Source organism: Dermacentor silvarum, chromosome 1, assembly GCF_013339745.2.
Source record: "Dermacentor silvarum isolate Dsil-2018 chromosome 1, BIME_Dsil_1.4, whole genome shotgun sequence".
Lineage (NCBI taxonomy): Eukaryota > Metazoa > Arthropoda > Arachnida > Ixodida > Ixodidae > Dermacentor > Dermacentor silvarum.
Window position 1 is genome coordinate 63203437 of NC_051154.1, and position 20992 is coordinate 63224428.

General features: G+C 42.3%; 1 protein-coding gene across 2 annotated transcripts in view; it reads left to right on the forward strand.

Annotated features, from left to right (window-relative positions):
• LOC119442820 (LIM and SH3 domain protein Lasp) overlaps positions 1-20992 on the forward strand; it is a 33902-nt gene that overhangs the window by 2710 nt on the left and 10200 nt on the right. For both annotated transcript variants that reach the window (XM_049668708.1, XM_049668709.1), the window contains 2 exons: positions 1964-2116; positions 14986-15282. In XM_049668708.1, the coding sequence (XP_049524665.1) occupies positions 1964-2116; positions 14986-15282 (450 nt within the window). The remainder of the gene's footprint in view (positions 1-1963; positions 2117-14985; positions 15283-20992) is intronic.

Consider the following 20992-nt stretch of genomic DNA (forward strand, 5'->3'; position numbering starts at 1 on the left):
TCTTGGTTTCTTTAATTTTCACGAATGCAAGAGCATTCATGCCCAAGCACGGACATTTATGCTAAGCATAGGGAATTTGTGCCCAACCATGTGCGCAAATGCTAGGTTTTGCAGTATGCAATGAACAAGTGTGTCTGCTATACATAGGGGCCCATGTCACACTGTTGTATTAAGGCAATTGTCCAGTGGTATTGTTCATTTTATTTATTTAGTACATCGCAAATGGACCAATTAAGGTCCAAGCAATAGAGTAAACATTATGAACTGTGCTCGTGCATGTGAAAAACACAATAGTGATTTTTTGAGCCAGTTTTAGTCTTGTACTCACGCATGTGAAAAACACAATAGTGATTTTTGAGCCAGTTTTAGTCTTGTAAAGCTTTTTATTTAGTTTTTGTTTCATGTGTACAAAACTTGCTCTAAGTATCCCAATGAACGGCGACCAATGTGACACGATGTCATATGAGACTATTGAAATGGTCTGCTGCACTCTTTGCTGCATATTTTGCTCTCTGTTAGTGCATCAACATGTTTCAGTTAATTATTTTGCTCATTCCAATACACTATTAAACATCTGGGAGTAGAAGCCCCTTCTGAGCCAACAGCTACCAGGTGCGCATAGTTTGGGAGGCGTTTATCACGTTTGGGGATTTGTTTCACTTCAGACATGGTTCTTATTTCCTGTTTTCCATTTACCGCTATATCCCAGCTGTGTGCGCGATGCGGGTAATAGGCGATGCATGTTTCTGTGGGCCCTCAGTGCTATGTCTTTCGATGTAACAGAGAGCTGTGTGAGCTCTTTGGAGCCATCAATCAGTGATAGCTCAGATTTATGCTATTTGAACCACTTTAGAAACTGTTTTTATGATGAAGATTCATCTGGCATGTTTTGTCCGTGGCGTTCTGGCTTTCGCCTTTCTCCATGTCGACACTGAGTAAGGTTGAGTGGTGGCATGCCAGCCGACGCTGGCAGAAACGCCAATGCAAAGTTCTTGCATGTCCAGCCTTTGACTTCTTGGCTTGCCTCTGCTCCGCATCAACACTGAATGATGCTGAGTGACGCTATGCCAGATGACAGCAGGAACGTGAATGTGGATCGGCCTTTACGATTAAACAACTGCACGAATGACCGCAACGGGATCATTTCAGGTGCGCATGCAGTGAATGTCGGCCTAGGGATGAGTGGTTGCGCTGCCTTCAAATCCTTGCGATCCAGCATCTTTTAAATGGAGCGATGTGCATTTGTGAGCATTGGCTATTTCTGTTATGCTTCATTTGTGACCTAACTGAAGGTAACAGATGCGATTTGCATTTCTGTGACCCTTCTTACTTGGATAACTTGTGAAAAGTCACACCTGGTGTGTCTTTAACACACCTCACTGCACAACGCCTCTATTTCACCATTATGCTGTGTTGCTGAAGGAACTAGCTTGCAACGCAAAATTCAGAAACAGTGTACTAGCAAGGCCTGCACAATGGAATTATCACAGCGAAGCATGACCCAATCGCACAACACAGACAAGTGATGCCGCACACACTCTGGTCAGCTCGTTCTGTCTTCAACATGGAATTTTCAAAATGTGCAGTTTGATAATCAGTTGATTAGTTAAATGCTTGCCTTATGGCTGCTACGTCTTGAAGAGTGAAAGTGGGCACCCACTTTCTTACAAGGTCATTTGTTTTCGTTTGAAAAATGGCCTGGTAATTCCTTTAAGAGAGTTGCCACTTTGCACTTGTGATGATCACATCTGCTGAAAACCAGTGTACAATGGTTGGCATGCTTTTTGTGCACGCTGTACTGACACCTGCATATCAGATACACTGTGGAGCAACTCTCTCTATATGAACTGGTTTAAGGGGGCAGGGACCGCAAAATTTCATGATAAGTGTGTAAGTTCTTTGCAAATTCTTGATAGGCTTTGTACGAGTTGATATAAACCAGAAGCACATTTATTTTTTACAGAATGGCATGAGCCTGATGGAGATCTCGGATTGCTTGAGAATTCTTGCAAAATATGCCAAAGAGATGTTGAAGCCTACAAAAGAACGGTACAAGCACTGGAATAAGATCCCCTTTATGAAAGCAGGTGCCCCGCAGAAGTGGACCAGGATGGATGTAAGTCCTGTATTTGGTGCCAGAATGACATACCGTGTGAGATATTTTTTGGCTCCTGAGCTGTTTCTTGGATGGTTATAGACCTTTTACAGCGAGCAGTCGGCTTACCAGGGGCTGCCACAGGCGCACCGCCATGGAACGCCTTCTGAATCGGGAGCAAACGGGCATCAGCCACCACAGGCTGCTCCAGCAACATTCCGCAAAGAGGCTGGTGATTGCTTAGTACTAGTTATTTAAAATGTGGAAAAGCAGAGGGAAGACATGCTCTGTTGTGAACTGCAAGAACTGTGATAGACTTGAAGGTGTAGAATGAGACTGTGCGGGAGCTTCATACGTCTTTGCTGCACAAGGAGTGCCCATGTTTACGATCGTTCGTCATGCACACCTTTCCGCAAGGCGAGCACAACTAAGCCAACCACCGTTGCTGGATAGCCATTTGCCGGCTATGACCTCCAAGCTAGCACCACCTGCCGCAACAACACAGCGTTACTACCACCGCTGGCACAAAATATCACGAAATGTTCAGCTTCGATAAGCATGCAAAGTCAGTGCTACATTCTCCCTTCGCACGCGCTACTGACATACTAGAGTTCGTGCGCAAGAACAACGAAAGGGCCAGATTGGAGCAAGTACTCAAACACAGGACACCAAGCGCAAGTGCACCTGCTCCAATCTGGTCTTTTCATTGTCTTTGCGCTCCAACTCGTATGTTTAACCAATTAGCCCACTGTTGAATTTTTCTTAATTATGTGACTGACATACTTGAGCAATTCCCTTTGCATAGCAGTAAAGTCAAACGTGAAATAGACGGACACCGCGAGTTTTCTTTATGCGCCGAGAATCCGACAACAGGTGAGCGATCACTCGGCCACTCGCAACATTTGTCCATGCGTACGCTAAAGTGTTTCACTGTGCGCTCTAAGTAATTGGAAAATAATTCTCAAGTTATCTGATTAGCTCTGGCAACAAGAATGATGTGATTGTAACGAACCACTGGGGTCGGAGCAGGCCAAACGAAGTTGTCGCGCATATACATTTAACGACAATAGGTGCGCGGCCGTAACAGCTTGACAAATCTACCGCTGTAAAGACTTTGAATATAAAGGGTAAAAGGAAACATCAGGCTACATTAGTTGCCTTCATCTTGTACACTTCTATTTGATAAGATTGCAGTGCAGACAGAATGGATAAATGAAACATGTACTTACACTGCTCCTGCAGCTTTGGTTAAAGTCTTGTCTAGTCTACCAATTCACCGCTCACCATGGTGGCCGAAATAGCGGCTGCCTGAGCAATGCCTGCGGCCGCCCTGGCCATTCTAAACAAGCGAGCAAACGACGATAATAAGGCACTCAATGGCGGGAAATGTCACGTGACCAAATATAGCATTGCCCATGGGTTTGGTGCTGTAAGCAGTCTATAGTGCAAGCAATAGCGAGAACACACAAGGTTAGAAGACAGGTCCTAATTCTTAACTGGTTTATCTGACTTAAACCAAGCACATATAGACAATGTACAACCGCATGTAGGTACTACACATACACATTAAGTCTTAGGATTTACTCACAGTAGAGAATAAATGAAGTTGTATTTACTTATACTGTCATTAGATTATGTGAATCTGCATCATTTCTGGCCACCACCTTTAAGCAATTAAATACATCACCAGGAGAGAGCATGCAGGACGGTGGGTATTTCATTATCTTAAACAAAAGTTTGTGTTCCATTGTTAACATGCTGATCAATGCGGCTCGTGTTGGTCTTAATCAGAGTATGCTACTCTGCGTATAGCACTAGGTGTCTGTTGTCTACTACATACAAACTACTTGTTGCAGAAATTATACCAGTGCACAAAATTAAAGAATTCAGCCCCCCAAGGGCTTGCATGGTGCAGAAGAATACATAGAGGATGTACCTACTTGGCATCTTTGTTAGGTTCTGGGATACAGTTAAACCTCAATATAACAGTTGGTAAAATCGGCAATTTGCTTTGTTATATCAAAATGTTGTATTGAAATTCGAATGTTATGCAAATGAGTAAAGTTGCTGATAGATTTTTCTTACACGGAAGGGGCTGCAATATTTTCCGAATTATCAAGCAATCAGAAAAAATTTCGTTGAATTTGAGATACGGCTACGAAAGATAGTTTCATGTCGTGTCGACGATATCTTCACATCAGCAGTACAAAGCGAAGCCAGCCACACTTTCGCATCCACTCCACCCCCGTGGCTGATAGGCTCACCTGCAGTGGGACGACGCTATCATGAAAAGCACTGGCAGCGGGGAGCGAATGCTTCATCTGCCTCGCTTCAGCTCGTCTCCAAAACTCGAGATTATGCAACCTCCAGTACTAAATACGCGGGAAGACGGCGGACATGAAGCCATGCCATATCACATGCCCACTCTTTGCATACTCGACAACCTGTAAAACAGGGCGCGTGAGCTGTGTATGTGCTCAGCCGTGCGAATCCATGACTGCGCTGGATAAAATGACATGAGGCAACCTTCCCCTCTTCCCTTCTCCCCCCTCACGCACGCTTGATGGCGTTACCGCGAGCTCGCTCCCCTCTTCCCTTTCCCCTTGCTCGTGCAGGAAGACACCGCTCAGCAAGCCACCATCGCACGCTTACACTCGCGTGCAAAAGCCACCCAAAGCATAGAGCGCTCGATAGGATCTTGTCACACTTGGACTGCCACACTATCACACTGTATACAAAACATGATGCTGCTCCGCTTTGATGGTCACTCTCAGTTGTGCGGCGCGTGGTTTGAGAGGTGCATTCGCAAGCAGTTGCTTGTAATTCAACCATTTGACCATTTGTGTCCGTGGAAGTTTCCATTTATTGTCTAGGTTAAGGTTCTATTGAGGTTCTAATGCATGGTGTTCTATGGACAAGAAGTTATAAAAAGTTGAGTACTTCATTATATCGAGAATTTCATTATATTGAAGTTTGTTATAATGAGGTTTTGTTGTATATGGTTTATGTAGGGCATCACTTCAGTTCACCCAGCATCATGCTGAGACTGTGCCTATCCTTTTGAGATGCACAGAAGTGTTTTGACAGTGCCAAGAATACATCCCAAATGGGTGCACTGGCTGCAGTGTGCCTCACCACAGAACTTGGCCTCATTACAAGTTGGTGCATGTAGCCTGCATAACCAGAAAAGTGTACTATGCCTACTATATGCCATGCAGCCTCAAAAGGTGGCGAAGAAGTGCAGCTTCCTTGCCTTTTATTTTTTGTTGTGCAAGCTTGCAAACCTATGCCCTGATATTTATAGAACACTATGCAAATCCACATTGAGGTGTGGACATAGTAAATGAATACTACCCAAGACATAGCAACAGAAATGATGGGTAATCAAGAAAATAAACTCCCAAGGGAAATTCGATCTAATTCGATGTCAAGCATGTGGTACTCACCGATGAGAAAGATAAAAATGCAAAAGAAATAGAAAAAAATAAGATTTGACAGTGTATATATGCAACGAGCGGTAAATGTGAGAGCTATGACTATCAACACGTTCTGTTCTAGCATGCTGATGCGCGATCAAAACAATGCACATATTCCCCATGAGAAATGAACAAAACCGAATGCAGGCACACAGACCCTTCTGTAGAAGGAATGTAAAGGTACCTTGTAAATCCTGGGTGGCTTTGGTTTATTCATTACAATTAGGCCGAAACTCGGTGGACTTTTGGGTCATTTGGCTCATCTTTATCACTTAGATGAGCAACTTAGCACAAATAAAAGCTTCTCACATGCTTACAAGCAGTAACTTCTGTTCTTGTTTGTTCCACTCTTGTGTCGCAGCTTTGTTGTGTTAGTGTGATAAGCTGTTCGCATTATTAATTTGATTCAAAAATTTTTCTTCACATGCACATATCTGAGAGTTTGTTTGGTTTCTGCCCAAATTGTTCCAAGCACTTAAAACCAGACAACAGCTGTGCTGTGTCTCGCCATTCGCTGTAGCCTGTCACAAGGTGTTAGGAGAGTGAACTGTTGACTGTCACTTTCACTCTCACAGGGTTGCCTTGTCCTTTGCCTGCTCTTTGAAAAGAAGTGGAAAGTTGAATGTGCCAGAGAGCAAAGCTTACTGTGCACGCGTCATATTTTTGTTCACTTGCTGTGATGAGCAGAGTGGTGTAGCCGAGTGCAGTTATGGCCCTGCCGCTGGCACCAGCTGTTTTGATAAGTGCTACCAAACGATCATTGACGGAAACTGTACTCTTGTTGCATCCTTGTGCAGTCTGCTCATAATAAGGATTATGAGCAGACTTTATCACAAGAAGGGGGCTCCAAATGTTCTTCATTTAGTTTTGGCTAATAGCCTTGAAAGTGTCTTCTCGTACATGGCTGCTATACCCTTTTTTTTTTTGTGAGATCCCAGCTGTAAAGAAGCCATAATGTCCATATAGATGTGCACACTGCCCGCAGTCGTCGTTCAGGTTGCCTCTAGAAGGTTGCCCTCATCACCAGCCCACATTAGCATGGTCTGCCCATGTACTCATACACAATGCATGCATTTAGAGCATAGCTCCACTACTACAGGTACAAACCCAGAAAACGCCTGGTTCCGTAAATCTGACCTTCAAGCTTAGCCAAGGTCAAACTGGGACTGAGCCTGCCATTATTGGCTGCTGCTGTGTATGCCACGTGGGCGCCCATATCTTGAAAATGATCTGCGACGTAGACAAAAGTGCGTGGTCGCACGGGCCTCATCTTCGAAGCGATCTGCGATGTGTAAAAAGTGCGCTGAGTGCTGGTAGCTTTGTGTGCGCTGTGCTTTCAACGCTTAGTTCGCGTTGAAGTGAGATGCAGCATGAAGGTCTATTTGCTTGCTGCTGCTAAAGGCGCCGAGCAGTGTTTGTGTCCTTTCCCAAAGCAAGCAAAACAGTGCTATCGCTCGACATACTTGGTTTAATCGCGTTCAACCCCGGCAAATTTCTTCTTTGCCTTTTCAAGCAGGTGGCTGGTGTGCATGCTTGTAGAGTCGGTGGTTTAGGTCGGACATCATTAACAGAATTAGTATATAGCTGTGAACACCTTTACTACAACTGCTAGCACGTATCTACTCGATATTTGCAGCTAGTTTGAATCATGTGATGTGTGGCCTTTGATTTTTAAAGTAACAAGCTTTTTTTCCTCTGCGGGAAACTACTGGGACATATTGGAACTTTCAAACAGTATAAATTTAGCTAGAGACAACCATTTGTCAAGTAAACTAAAGTTGACTGTGCATTCTGATTCAGTGATGACATTTCGTCATAGCCTTCTTTATTAGCAATGATTTGGACCCCTGTTTTAAGTTTTGCTTTAATCTGGGCTGAGTGTTGATGCAGTAAGTTGGATGATTATGGATATGATAGCAGAGATGCTGCTTAACTGTTTTCCTTACTGCTGCCAGAAATTTGTTCATTTTTGGTGCTTCTATGTTCTATCGTTTTAGTTCAAGACATTAGTCATAACATATACCATGGTACATAAAATTGTAGCTTAATGGTTGGTATTTTGCTCCTGGTTCCAATTTCTGTATACTAGACCACACCGAAAATAAGATATGCAGATTTGGATGGTGTGAATATTAGCTCTAGTGATGTCCATGTTATGCGGGAAAGCTGTGGCTTTGCAAATGTGAAATTATGTATGCGCCTCTTGTGCATAGAGCATTTGTTCTCATTGCAGCAAGTGCCAGGTTGCTTCCTTTCTGCCTTTAGGCTCTTGAAACAGTGGTTGTGAGGTTGGGGAACATGCATTAAACTCCTCATTGTCGATTATTGTGCTCGACCAACTTCGCTCTGTAAGCAAACTGGCCTATCCTAGCACTGATGCTGGAGCATTTGCGTACTTTTTACTGTATTTGTGCAGTACCGTACAGTAATCTACAGTATTTTACAGTAACGAAATTGTAGAGTAATGAATACGAACATTTGTATTGGTAGTGTTCAATATGATGTTCAATATGTAAGATCAGACTGCTAACCAAGCCTCTATGGAAGGCTGATCTGAAATTGACTGTGTGCTCTTGTGTGAGTGAAAACTCCACATGATGAGGAGGATTTCTCATAATAGTTGCACTTATGCTGTCGAAATGCTGATGAATAAAAGCTACCCACTATAAAAGCAAAATTGAAATTGCACTTGGAACACAATCGTCAAAACAATGCACTCGTGAGCATGTGGCAACGTTTGAGCCATCGTTAACTCTATAAATAAAGGGCTGGCAAAAATTTCAAGAAGCATTCAGAAATTTTTTTAATTGCTCATCTGGATGGCAAATTTTTTCCAGATTTTAAATATATCAACATGGGGTAGTAAATTTGCAACTTGATTCTGAAAATACGAAATAACAAGAACCATGTACATTGACTAGAAATTTCAGTTGATAGGAGTGCAGCTCCGTCACAACTGTTCAATGATAAAGGTGCAACATTTAGTCAAACATTTGTTAAAAGGCTTGCTAATGCAAAAAGTCTCAAGTTCTTGAAGAGTGGCTAGAACGCTGCTTTCGTATGAGAGATGTCAAAACTCATTAGGAGGCATAGTCCCACCCCATACTTCTTACATCAGGAGCATATTACTTTGCGGACTTTATTGCCAGTGTTGCTTTGACCTTTGCAACAGACAACACACCATCTTGTTGGACGTTCTTTGCCTGCTGTAGACGGGATAAAGTCCATAATGTGCAGTGCTGTCAGATTAGCAAGGCCTGCTTATGAAGAATACGCCTGAGGGGGCAGGAACATGCAACTGGCAGCCACCATTTTTTAAATCTCTGCTGGATGAACGGAGTCTGTAGGTGCCTTACCGGGCCAAAGAGGGAACTTGCCAAAACATCAAAATGGATTGGGCAAGCCTGTATCATTACTAGCACTCGGAAAGACAAACCCGTCGTTGACATTTAAAAAAATAAACATTGTAATCGAGTAAGACTCGTCCACGGCACTTTGGGATTAAATAGGCCCTAAAAAACTGTTTGAACATAATAAGAAATGTCATTGTGTAGATGAGGCTACTGTGAACATGTGAGCCAAATCTTTGCACTGCATGCAGCAGGGAATTTACAGTCTCAGTGTCAAAAACAGTGAAAAATCTTTCTCTTTTCTTCGCAATGTCTTCGTGCAGCTACGTTGCAAGCAGCCAACTGACATGGCAATTTTAACGAATTTCAGCATGAGGCTTTGTCTTGTTGTTAGAACAAGTAGAAAAGTGATTACTTTAGCACAAATACAAAAAAAAAGCAATTTATGTCCCATTGAGCAATGAGTGTGTCACCTTTTCTATAGAAAACTATCATTTTAAAAAATTAAAAAGTTAGGTAAAAATGTTTTTAATAAATGTGTTCTGGACATCCCCATAGTGCAGGATAGAGCCAGCTGCTTGCAATTTTATGCCTTCTGTGGAAACTGCATCACTTCCAAAGTAAGCTTGTTTTTTTTGTTGTTACAGTGGTCCAGAAATATATATATATATATGAATGGACTCTTCCGAGTCCATTCAAAACCGTGCTATTAGATTTGTCTTATCAGATTATTCATACTATTCTAGCGTCACTGATCTAAAACATACGGCTAATCTTCCCATTCTTGTGTCACGCAGAAAAATAGCGCGCCTGTCCCTCTACCACAAGTTTTATCACTCGTCTCTTGCTCACTCGATTATCCTACCTGCTCATCGCCTTTGGCTCCGCAACAGTCACTCTAAAGCTGTATACCCACCACCTGCGCGCACTACTGCGCACCTCAACTCATTTTTCATTTGAACAGCGAATGACTGGAATCATCTGCCAACTGACGCTGTGCACCACTCTGACCCGTGCCACTTCAAGTCATTCATCGAAGAACTCGTACAAATGTAACCCACCCCTCATGTAATACCCCATATCAGGGGCATTTGAGGTATCAATAAATAAATAAATATATATATATATATATACATATACACAGTTTTATGGAGGCAATTTAGAAATTCAAGGTTTGCATAGTCTTATTCTTCACAAATTTTTAGCCTGGAAACAAGCTTACAGTTTTTGCCTTTGCAGTTTCAAAACGATCTTTCCTAAAAGTGTGAATTGGACAAAAACTGCAAACTGAGAAAGATCCTTTCAAAGATCTCAAAATATGCCAAGATGCATGCAACTGCTGCGTAAAAAAGCTCATTTTCTTCTATTCTGCACATAATAACCAAACTTGGGGTGGAGCTTCTTTATATGCTTAGAAATACCAAACACACAAAATTAGAAAATGTATATTTCTGACAAAAATTATTTTAGCCCTTTTTTCTCCCTTAATTAAATGAAAAACACATGTCTGCGATCACAAAAAGACAAAAGTATTTCATCTTTGCACTTCTGGTCTACACATGCCAGTTCCGTTTAGCTGCATCTTCTGAGTGTAGCCTCCGAGATCGCACTGCTGTGCTGTGTAGCGTAGATACCGCGGCCGCCACGGGGTGCTGCGACGAGTCCTCTCGTCGCCGAGACGATCAGATAACCACGTGCACTGATTGTTCTCTTTATTGATATAGCTCCAGGTGTCCGAGCGCCCATCTCGCGTCAAGAGAGCGCTGCACACGCCTGAACAGGAAGTAGCGTCGTAAAGAAAAAAAAACAAATGAAAACAACTTTTGGGCAGCCTTGTCCTCTTGCCATCCCCCCTGTGTAGCTTCCAGGGCACTAATGGAGACGAAAGAAGGGAGAAAGCTGGGCATTGGTGCAATAAGTACCTCTGACTCCTCTTATACTTGAAGGATTAGAAAATTTTTTACCACGGGTGATTCGTGAGGCAGTCCTTTAATAGCGAGGCCATTCTATGATTAGTTAGAAAAGTGCTTAAGCGCCCCTTTAAAGCAGCATAAATGTTCGAGTAGAAAATTGGATAACCTGACGGAAGCTTTGGTGTTTTCACTGTTGCTATCATTGAAAGATTACGTAGACGGCTCAACTGAAGCACACATTTTGCATTGTTTGATTTGGGAAGTGCAGAGAGCACTGTATACCAGTTTCTACAATACCTCCTCTTGAAGTTTTATTTTTTGATCTCCCCAACGTGCTAAAAATTCCCAAATCTTGCCAAAAGTTCACTGTTAATTTCATATGGTGCCTGACGTTGCTCATGGAGGAGTTCTGACGGCAGTGTTTAAGAACGTTTCATAAAACTGTTAATCAAATTGATCTATTTCCTGCAGGTGGGTAAGGAAAGAGTGAAGTCAGAGTGAAGGTAGCATGGTAATTTGACATAAATGTATACTACACATAGTGCAGGTAATGGCTAAGTTTTGCTCATTTTGCCAGTACTAAGTACTGAAAGCTTAATGAGCATATGTGGACATATGTCCAGTGTCAGAAACTTAGTATTTACCTCTGCCTTAGCTCAAGCAGCATTTCTTCTCTCACTTTTGAGGACAAACAAATACTGTATTTTTCGGTGTATGCTTCACTTACATTGATTTGACACCGGTTAATTTTTTTTTCAGTTAATTTGATCCTGACTGAAGGTCCTGGCCCTGCACCTATGCATTTCTATGGCCCAAGCATTCGTTATTTCTATCTTCAGATAGGCCTTCAACGGATAATTTAAACTTGACCAGTCAGCATGCACATGCCTGACCCCTCTGATGACCCCAATAGCGACCCCTTTAGTGGCAGCAGCTGACGCAGCAGAGCTTAGGGGACAGTGAATGCGTTGAACACACATCATCTCCCGCCAAAAACACGTATTTCTGGCTTGCCCTTGGAAGATTTTCAAGCAATAACTGTAGCTCACAATGTCTGATTACGATATTTACCCGGTAACGTGCATCCTTTTTTTTTTCTTTCATGAAATTCGAGTCTAAATTTGCCTGCGTGGTGCAATCGGATACGAAACCAAAACCGCCTTCACGGTGTTGCTTTGCTGCATAACACGGATGTATTGCAGCGAAGCGGACTTTAGAAAACCGCCTGCCATTGTGCAACACATATTAGACCCTTGCCTGTTTTTCTTGCTCAAAAATTCGGTGCACATTATATTTATACTTTGTTGAGCAGCATTAATGTCATTTCTACATTAGTTTTCAATTTTGAATACATATAGAGTTGGCACACATTTGATTCGAGGGCGTGTTAGAATTGGGCAAATACTGCCAAATGAACCGGTGGTGTGTTCACAAAGCGGTGAAGGCACTTTCGTGCTTCTTGAGGACGACGGGCTTGTGTGAACGTCTTTGACTAGTGCAATCCATACCCATCAGCGAATTCAACGCTAATTTCCTTCTTTCCTTCCCTCCTCTCTCTCCGTCATCTTTGTGTTCCTCTTTCCCATTCCCCCGGTGTAGGGTAGCCAACTGGACGATATTCTGGTTAACCTCCTTGCCTTCTGTCTTTCTCTTTCTTCCTCCTCATCCTTGGAGTTCTTGCTCCATCTTCTTTAATTCAGTCAATTTCTTTGTCGACTTAATTGAGGTTGACTGTATGACACATTTTCTATTTTTTTTTTGAAAATTTTTGTTGGTGTGTTTATATGTGTAAAACAATGTGCGCTGGTATGACCAATATGTTCGTAATTTTTTTTGCCATCTTGCGTGGCAGCATTCTAAATGAAATAGAATCTAGTTTTAACAGTGGAGTGACTGTGGTGACAAATGTCGGCACCTAGGACAGTATAGGCAGTTTGGCGGCTGCAGTAAAGGCCGCCATCGTGGTCTTCATGATATAGGTACCTTCGCGATTATAGGTCACGCATTCTACTTTGCTGTGATAGTTTAGTTTTTGACTCAATAAATAAGAGACAAAGTCACTACAATTTCTCATTGTTACGTTGTGTCGCTCGACATCTACCTGTTAAAAAAAGCACCTCTTGGTTATCATCATCAGTCACCCATGTGAGAAGTCTCAGCAGTGCAGTATTATTCTCAGTGCTGCCAGCTTATGGTCGTCATTTCGGTTTTGTATGTGTGTGTTCAGGCGTGATGCGATTGTTCGTGCATTCGTCCTGAGCACACCACACTGCAGATGCAACTCTAACGAAGTGCTCTAAGATGCTTAGAACATTGCTTAAATGTTATTCAGAGGCTGGCGACGGTAGTGCAGTAATGCTGTCGGCCAAGGTAGCTGAACTTTTTTGACAGTGCATCGTAGGATGAGGCCTTTGATGGCTTCGAGTTAAGTGCAAAAATAGTCTGTTTCCTTCACCTAAGCGGAACATTAGTTCAAGTTTTATTCTGCTAGAATTTGCAGCTCGTAGAAATTTTGTTTTTGAAAATTTAGTGCCTTGAAATTGGTGAGTAGGACATTTCACAAGGAGTGTACAAGTGTGCGTATTCACGTTTTACCATGGTGACTGAGTTAGAATAGATGTGTCTTATACAAAGGTGCATCGAATATACCAATTCTTTCTTCGAATGTTGCGCAAAGATGTGCGTCTTATACAAAGGTGTGACTTATGCACTGGAACATACGGTAATTAGTATGGGAGCTTTAATCTTATTCAAGTACACCTCGACAGTACTGCATTAGAACTAGTTATTTCCAGCCTAGTTCCACCCTTCAGATCATTCTTGAGATTACTACCTTGGATTTTATGCTGATGCGCAGATTGTTTTCTCTCCTTTAATGGAGTCATAATCTGCTTAGCTGACTGCACAGCCTAAGAGCCATATGATACAAGAAAAAAATTTTGAAAGCACCGAGTTGCATACTTGCAGCTATCTAATGCAGGTTTCTAATGCTTGGAAAGTAAAATATATATATATATATATATATATATATATATATATATATATATATATCTGATCAGTTTTAGGTTGATACTGATGTTTGAAACCATGATGATCATATCTTTGGCTAATAAAAAAACTTTAGCAGATCTCGGGAAACTCATAGTAGGCAGGTATCCAAGTACAGCATGATTGAGGAGCCCTAAAGACCTACAAGGATTTCCAAATACAATCTTTCACTAATGCTGGAGCACTCATTGAAGTCACTTAGGTCTGCAGAAATTTACACGGAGACCATTAGAAACATTGAGAAGGCACTCTGCCAGCTGCCGCAGCCCTGCCTACTCTGCTACGGTCCATGTTAACTTTAGTGATTAAGTATGGTCTTCAGGAATTTATGACCCCTGCTGTAGGACTCTCACCGGTGTCTATACAGGGTCTACTGGGTTCCTGCAAAATGCCTACTGCCTCTGGTGGTCTTGCACATGTGCCAGACTGATTGATTTCGTGGAAAAAAGACAAGTTTTCACTAGAAGTGTGAATTGTGCGGTAACACTGTACAGTGGTGTGACTGAAATGATAACCCTTCAGTAGCACATAAACAGGAATACATAAAGTACATATGTTAAAGCAGAGTTGTGGTGGCAACTTTGCTGTAATGGAATACCACTTGATCAAATCTCATGTTCATGAACCTCTCTCATTTGAGTAAACCACTGTAAAATTCTTGTGACGGCAGGATCCCCAACTGTTAACTTTAACACAAAGGACCTCTCACTTAAGCGAAAAATGTCTTGAGACTCAATTCAAGTGGAGTTTTACTGTGTTAGTCAATGACAACCATGTCGTAGAGCATATGGAATGATTCTGGAAAAAGCAGGCTTTTTTAGGAAATGCAGGCTTTTGTTTTTATTTGCTAAATTCATAATAAAACATACTTTGAAGGTGCATTAATTATGTGTTCATTATGTTAGCATAAGTTCTACTGCATTGGCTGGAGTGCAGTAGTGGCCTATAACTCATTTTAACAGCTCACTCCACAGCTGGTCTTGTTACTTTCCCCGCCTGACCTTTTGTGCAAATTTTGCTGTGTTGTATTGCTGGTCTCTTTTGCCTATATGTGGAAAATAATGCAAATTGTGACTTAATCACTGCTGTTTTATTTCTTTCAGGGCACAAAGACAATTCTCAAACAACTTGGCTATACACAGGAGACATCAAAAGGTTACATTTTTCCACTGCATTCATTTGGGCCGCCCTTGAATGTGATCAAGAGCCTCTCATTGGAACTGGCCCTGGCTGCTGCAGAGCTGTCAGTCTTCTACAACAACCACCATCCCCACCCAGAGTATATACGTAACATTATGTGTCCTGGCGGGTCCCTTCTGCCTTCGGCTTCAAGCACTGAGCGCAGAGAGTTCAATGTTATGGATCTTCTTGCAGAAGTGGGAAATTCGGCCAACCTGAGGGTATGCATTTTGCCTGTTGCTGTTTGATTTGTGGCAGTGAATGTGTATAAAGCCTTATAATTAAGTCAGTGAGCAACTCCTCTTCTTTTTCTACAGTGCACATATATATGCATATATGTAAGTATATTAAGTACATACAGCTAGTCAATGGTGCCTTGTGTTCTGAATCGCTTTTAGTTGATCAAAATTTTTTCAGTGTAAGCTTGGTATAAAAAAATTATAGTGATAATGAAATGAATTGTTAAACTTCGCTATGCAGTGCCTGGTCAATGTTTTTTTTTTTTTTTTTTTTGCAGTGCTGGCCATATGAGTTCCGATCTAGAGTAAATTTTATAAACCGAATGAGTGTTCAAGTGTTTAACCCTTTCTGTGTCAAGTTCTTTTCCAGAAAACCACAAAACTTTCACGAAATTTTTTATGACTGATTTATTGTAAACAGCTTTCGTTTTACACTATCAGTAGTTCATTTGTTATTATCTGTTGTCTGTTCTGTCAATGTTTTTTTTTCATGTTTTTGAATTGCATATAGGCACCGCAGAAACAGTCTATAAGAAGCTTGACATTTCTTGGAACAAAAGTCGAGTGTGCTTATGTTGTCCTCCATGTGACACCTCATTTCTGGCACTCCGAGGAAAGGAAATCAGAGAGGCGCCAGCGGCAATGCGTATTCATGGAGCGACATCCACGCGAGATAGGCTGCCAAAGGCTCAAACTCTTACAATCGCCAATTCCAAGTTCAAGCTCCAAACACGAATCACTAGAGGTTTCCAGGTTTGAATTGCTTACTTGAGGTGATAAAACGCCCGAAAACACCACAATTTTGCCATTGAGAAAAGCGGTTGTCATTGCTGCAGCCGTATAACGTCGCACTGCCACTTATAAACCCAGGGGAGCCAGACTTCCACTGCTTTTCTACCAACTGTGTCCACAAAAATAATTATTCAAGGAAGCTGGTGGCATTCAATAGTACAGCACTTACACCAAAATGTTATAACGACTGCCACTCGTCTGTGGCACATAGCAGACAAGAGGAAATTCCTGTATGAGTGAGACTCATTCTTGGTGTGGAAAAGGTTAAGAATACATGCCATAAAGTTGTGAAAGAATGCTCACATAAGCAATTTAAGTATTTGGTAAAAAGAAAGGGGCAGTGTTGAGTTTCAGAAATTAAAATGCCAAAATAGGACTGCAATCAATGTTGGGAGTGCGTTAATGAGTTTTTTTGGCGGTTTGCTGGCTGCCAGATTTTTTACGATCACTATTAAAAGAGGTTCGTTACTATGTTATTTAGTTCTGTCATGGGCAAATTTTTTGCATGCTATACAGGGGTCTACTGATGCAGTTTTTCCAAAGGGCTTGATTGTGAGTGTTTCCTGTAAAAAATACAGATTTTATTCAAGCAAAATTTGGGAAAGTTCTCTGGTTGGAAGTATTCTTTTCGCTGCCCAATAGGTGAAACTGAAGAAGAAAAAAAATATTTTCATATTACACCAGAAACGGCAGAACACTTAGCTTTCTATGCCTCCGAGAGCAAGAAAAAAAATATACTGAAAAAGCAGTTCTTTTCATGATACTGCCTAGAGCAGGGGACTGCACCAAGTGGCACTGCACACCGTTGGCAAATGTGCTGCATCTGCTTTTCTGCTACCTTCACGCTGCAGTGCTGGCACATATCCACAACAAAACAGACTTGTTGCAACTTTCAAGTTAACGACTTTTTTTTTTTTTTACAAAACATTGTTTCAAAACTTTTGCTCACTTTCTGTAGCTGCAACTCACGCAAAACAATCAAGCAGACACCATTGCTGAGGTCGGCTCACAGCATGGGAAATGGTGTAGATACACCACTGCATTTCTTAAAATTTTACAGTGTTACTGTAAGATGGCAACACATTCCTGCGGAGGGAATGATGCTTCCCACAGTCTTTTTACACACATATAGCAGGTAGGAAGTATACTTCCCACCGCTCATGAAATGGTTAAAGAGGAATGTGGGTTGAAGAAATTATTTTCTGCCAGAAAGCCCATTTTCAGATTTATGTAGTGTCGGCTCTATAATACTAGTACAGTGTAGACCGCTTATAACGTAAGTTGCCCGAGTCGCGAATATCCGCACTATAAGCGGCACTATAACCAAAGCAACAATTTTCAAGGCCCGCACATATGCAAAACATGTGCACCGAGCCGCCACGCGTATGTGACAGTCGAGGAATGTGGCTAGAACGTTTACATTCAATGTACAGTCGAATCTCGTTAATTCAAACCAAATCACGCGGCGGCGCCTCTGACCGGCATTGCTCCGGCACCGCCATAGAGTAAAAGCTTAGGAGAGACCCCTTAATGTCGCGCGCAAACAAAACAAAAAAAAGAAAAAAGAACGCTGCGGAAATTTCACTCTCTCTCTAATGGCAAGGTCGCCGATTCTGCGTTGCGCCGGTACATGCGTGTACGTGCCGACGTCTCAGCCACGCTACCGTAGCCACGCGTAGAAAATGGCAGTGAACCCTTCTTTCTCCTTTATGCTTTCTCTACTTTCTAGTCACATGTTGACCTTGCACGCTGTGGCTACGGCGAAGCAGGAAGCAGCGGCGCTGTCCCAGGCCGGCCAACGAAACTGCCCACGCCGGCAAACGCCCACTTCCCGATAACGGCAGAAAACGAAACTTCGGGGAGCTGGCGCCGGCCGGCGGGCGTGCACGGTGACAGTCGAAAGTGAGGGAGCTACGAGGAAGGGCAAGGAGAGCCACCGAAGCGGCGGAGTTGCCGAGACGAAATCCGCTTCCCTGTCGCCCTCCTCCCTCACATTCCATGGTCTCCGCGTGCGCCCTTCGCCGTGCTGTGCCGGCACCGCCTGAAGTTTCGTTTACTGCCGTTATCATGAAGCGCGCGTTGGCTGGCGTTGGCAGTTTCGTGGCCCTCGCTCGCTATGTGATATTTCATGACTCGCACTCAAGATTCTGGTTTCAGCCTCACTGGCTGTTCGTTCGCACCACGTGCCCTTCTCCTCCACTTCGTCTCTCTTTCTTCCTCGAGCACTCCTTGGGGCACCCGTTTGAGGGGAGCGTTCGCCGTCTCCGTTGACTTCCGTACTCCCAGGCAGCCGCACTATAACCGGTATTTCGTTTCCCGCAACTGCACTATAAGCGATACGTGTATACATGGAGTGCTATGGGAAAATTTATGGGAGTCTGAAAAGACCGCACTATATCCGGTCCTGCACTATAAGCGGTTACGTTATAAGTGGTCTATACTGTATTTCACAGTTTGGCTACACCCACCTAGCACCGACAGTGATAACTACTGCAATTTTCAGGATGTTCTTAAAATTAAGCCTAGCCTCGTGTTTAACATCGATAGTAAGGTTGTTTCGGGAAATATCTGTTGCATCATGAGATAAACATACAGTGCCATGAAAAGCATGCAGAGGCTGATGTCTTAAAAACTGTGAGACTTTGGTTTTGAAAACAAATGTGATTTACTGGGATAGCCGAGGCGCAGCCATATTCCTTCTGATGAATGCCTGAACCATAAACATTTTACAACACACTTTTCACATGTCACAATGCGGGAAGTGTTTCAGGTTTATTGTTCATCGCACAAAAAAATCTGGCTGCACATGCAAATAAATCTGCCTTATCATGGCTGTGCATAACATTCCAGTGCTTGCAATGCCAGTAAAGCATGCCAATGTAGCATGTCTCACTCATCTACCTCTTTACTGTCCCGCATAGCGTTCCTATGTCAGCATTACCAGGCTCCAGCCCCATGTGAAGCACACGCCATCTCATTGCCTTTCCCCACAGGCATTGAGCCGCATAGCATGCTCTTACTATTCCATCATTTCAACAGAACCGCCACAGGGCAGTGGTTAGGACTTGAAACAGTTGGTTTGCAAACAAACGGTAATTAAGCTGAACCATGCCAAGGGCAAAGATAACTTTACGGACCCATTTTTCCTATAATCGTGGACTAATCTGTGCAACTGACAATGAGTGGTAAGTATATGGTTATTGCCATGAAAAATAATACATAAGCCTAAATGGAATGCTAGGCATGCTATCATGCCACAGGCGTCAATGGGCAACCTGGTGTGCCCTAAAAATCCTGATGTTTTCCATCTTGAAGCCCCTCACTAGTGGTCGCTACAACAACCCTCATGTAAAGGTGTTGCTTGTGAGGTTTTTAAATTCCAGTGCCTCCTACTACAGTGTTGAGACAATCCTTGCTGTACTTGATTGGAATGCCATGCTGCGTGAGTAGCTTTAAGATAGTAGTATGTTCAAAAATACTGTGAAAGCTGGACAGCTGCTGAGAGCCTTAACAGCCCAGTACATAGTTGCTATCTTGTGTGTCCAACAATAGTAAAAGAAATACATATTAGTCATGTTTTGGTATTCTTGAATGTCTGAAGTTGCTGCTGGAATAACAGAACTTGGTCAGGGTGCTAGTTTTCATCTTGTCTAAGCTTACAATGGCAGTGCCAATGCTGTGATAGAAGTACGCTCTTGCATCATTAGAATCAGGTTGAAAGAAATGCTGGTATTCCTTACCATTGCAAACTGTAACTATGGTATGAATTTTGCAAAGCTGAAGGGCATTGTTTAATGTTTTCAAAAAAACAAAACAATCCAAGCTTAGATAAAGTATATTTTTAATGCGATAGTGTTAGAGGCCCCGTGTCGCAGAAAATCCGGCGTCAGTGTCGGTGTTGGTCTCGGCGTCTGCGACCAAGAAAATCATCCTGAACCACTCCGATCACGCGGGCCCTTCACGTGGTGCAGAGACGCTGGTGAACTAATTAAATTTCTGAAAGTAAAATGCGCTGGAAAAATCGTAAAGTACAACGTAGCCACAACCTACAGACGGGATACCGTCAGATTGTAATTTGAATATACAAGAAAACATAATTCTCTTATAGTGAATACTGAAACACAAGCCCCTTTTTCCAGCATTTCTACCATGCATACAGCAGCGCGCCACTGTTTGCTCCTTGTAAAAATACGATCCAGATGGCGCTCTCCTCCTCATAGCTGCATGCGGAGGCTAAGTTGGAGAAAAAAAAAAAAGCTGCAGTTGCCGGGAAGCCTGATAAGCAGTCAGGGATCTTTGAATGCTATCGCGTTCCACTCTTGAAGGCGAAGCTTAAGTGTCCTCCAAATTTTTTATACTACATATGCTTGACTGAATCTTAGGCTGCCTGCCAATGTAAAATTTAATTAATGCTTCTATGGACTCTTATTTAAAGTTTTAGCTTCCCAATTGTTGAAAAATTAGAGGTTTTGATGTAGCATGGTGGAGAAGTGGTGATTGTATTTGAGGAATTTCTTTTGTGTTGAAACACAGTGAACTATCATAAAATAACTCCATGGTAGTGTAGACTGCGCCCTCTTAGGACAAACGAAGTAATAAATATCACATGCTTTTCATTAACTTTCAGATGAGCTTTCCTAGTCAAGCTTAGTCATTTATGCCTTTGTAGAAGCAAAAACTTATTATTTGTATCTACAGTGCCTAAAGGTGTTACTGTTAGGAAGTTACATTGATTATATAATTGGTGGTCATCACAGCTAGACTAAAAATTTGCATGCAGCAACGAAAATTTTCATGGAGATTTAAAATGATAATGTAAATTAAACTTCTAATTTTATTATGATTAACAAATACCTCTGTACTTGTCTTTCATGCCCTATGTCTCCTCTTTAATCTTTGC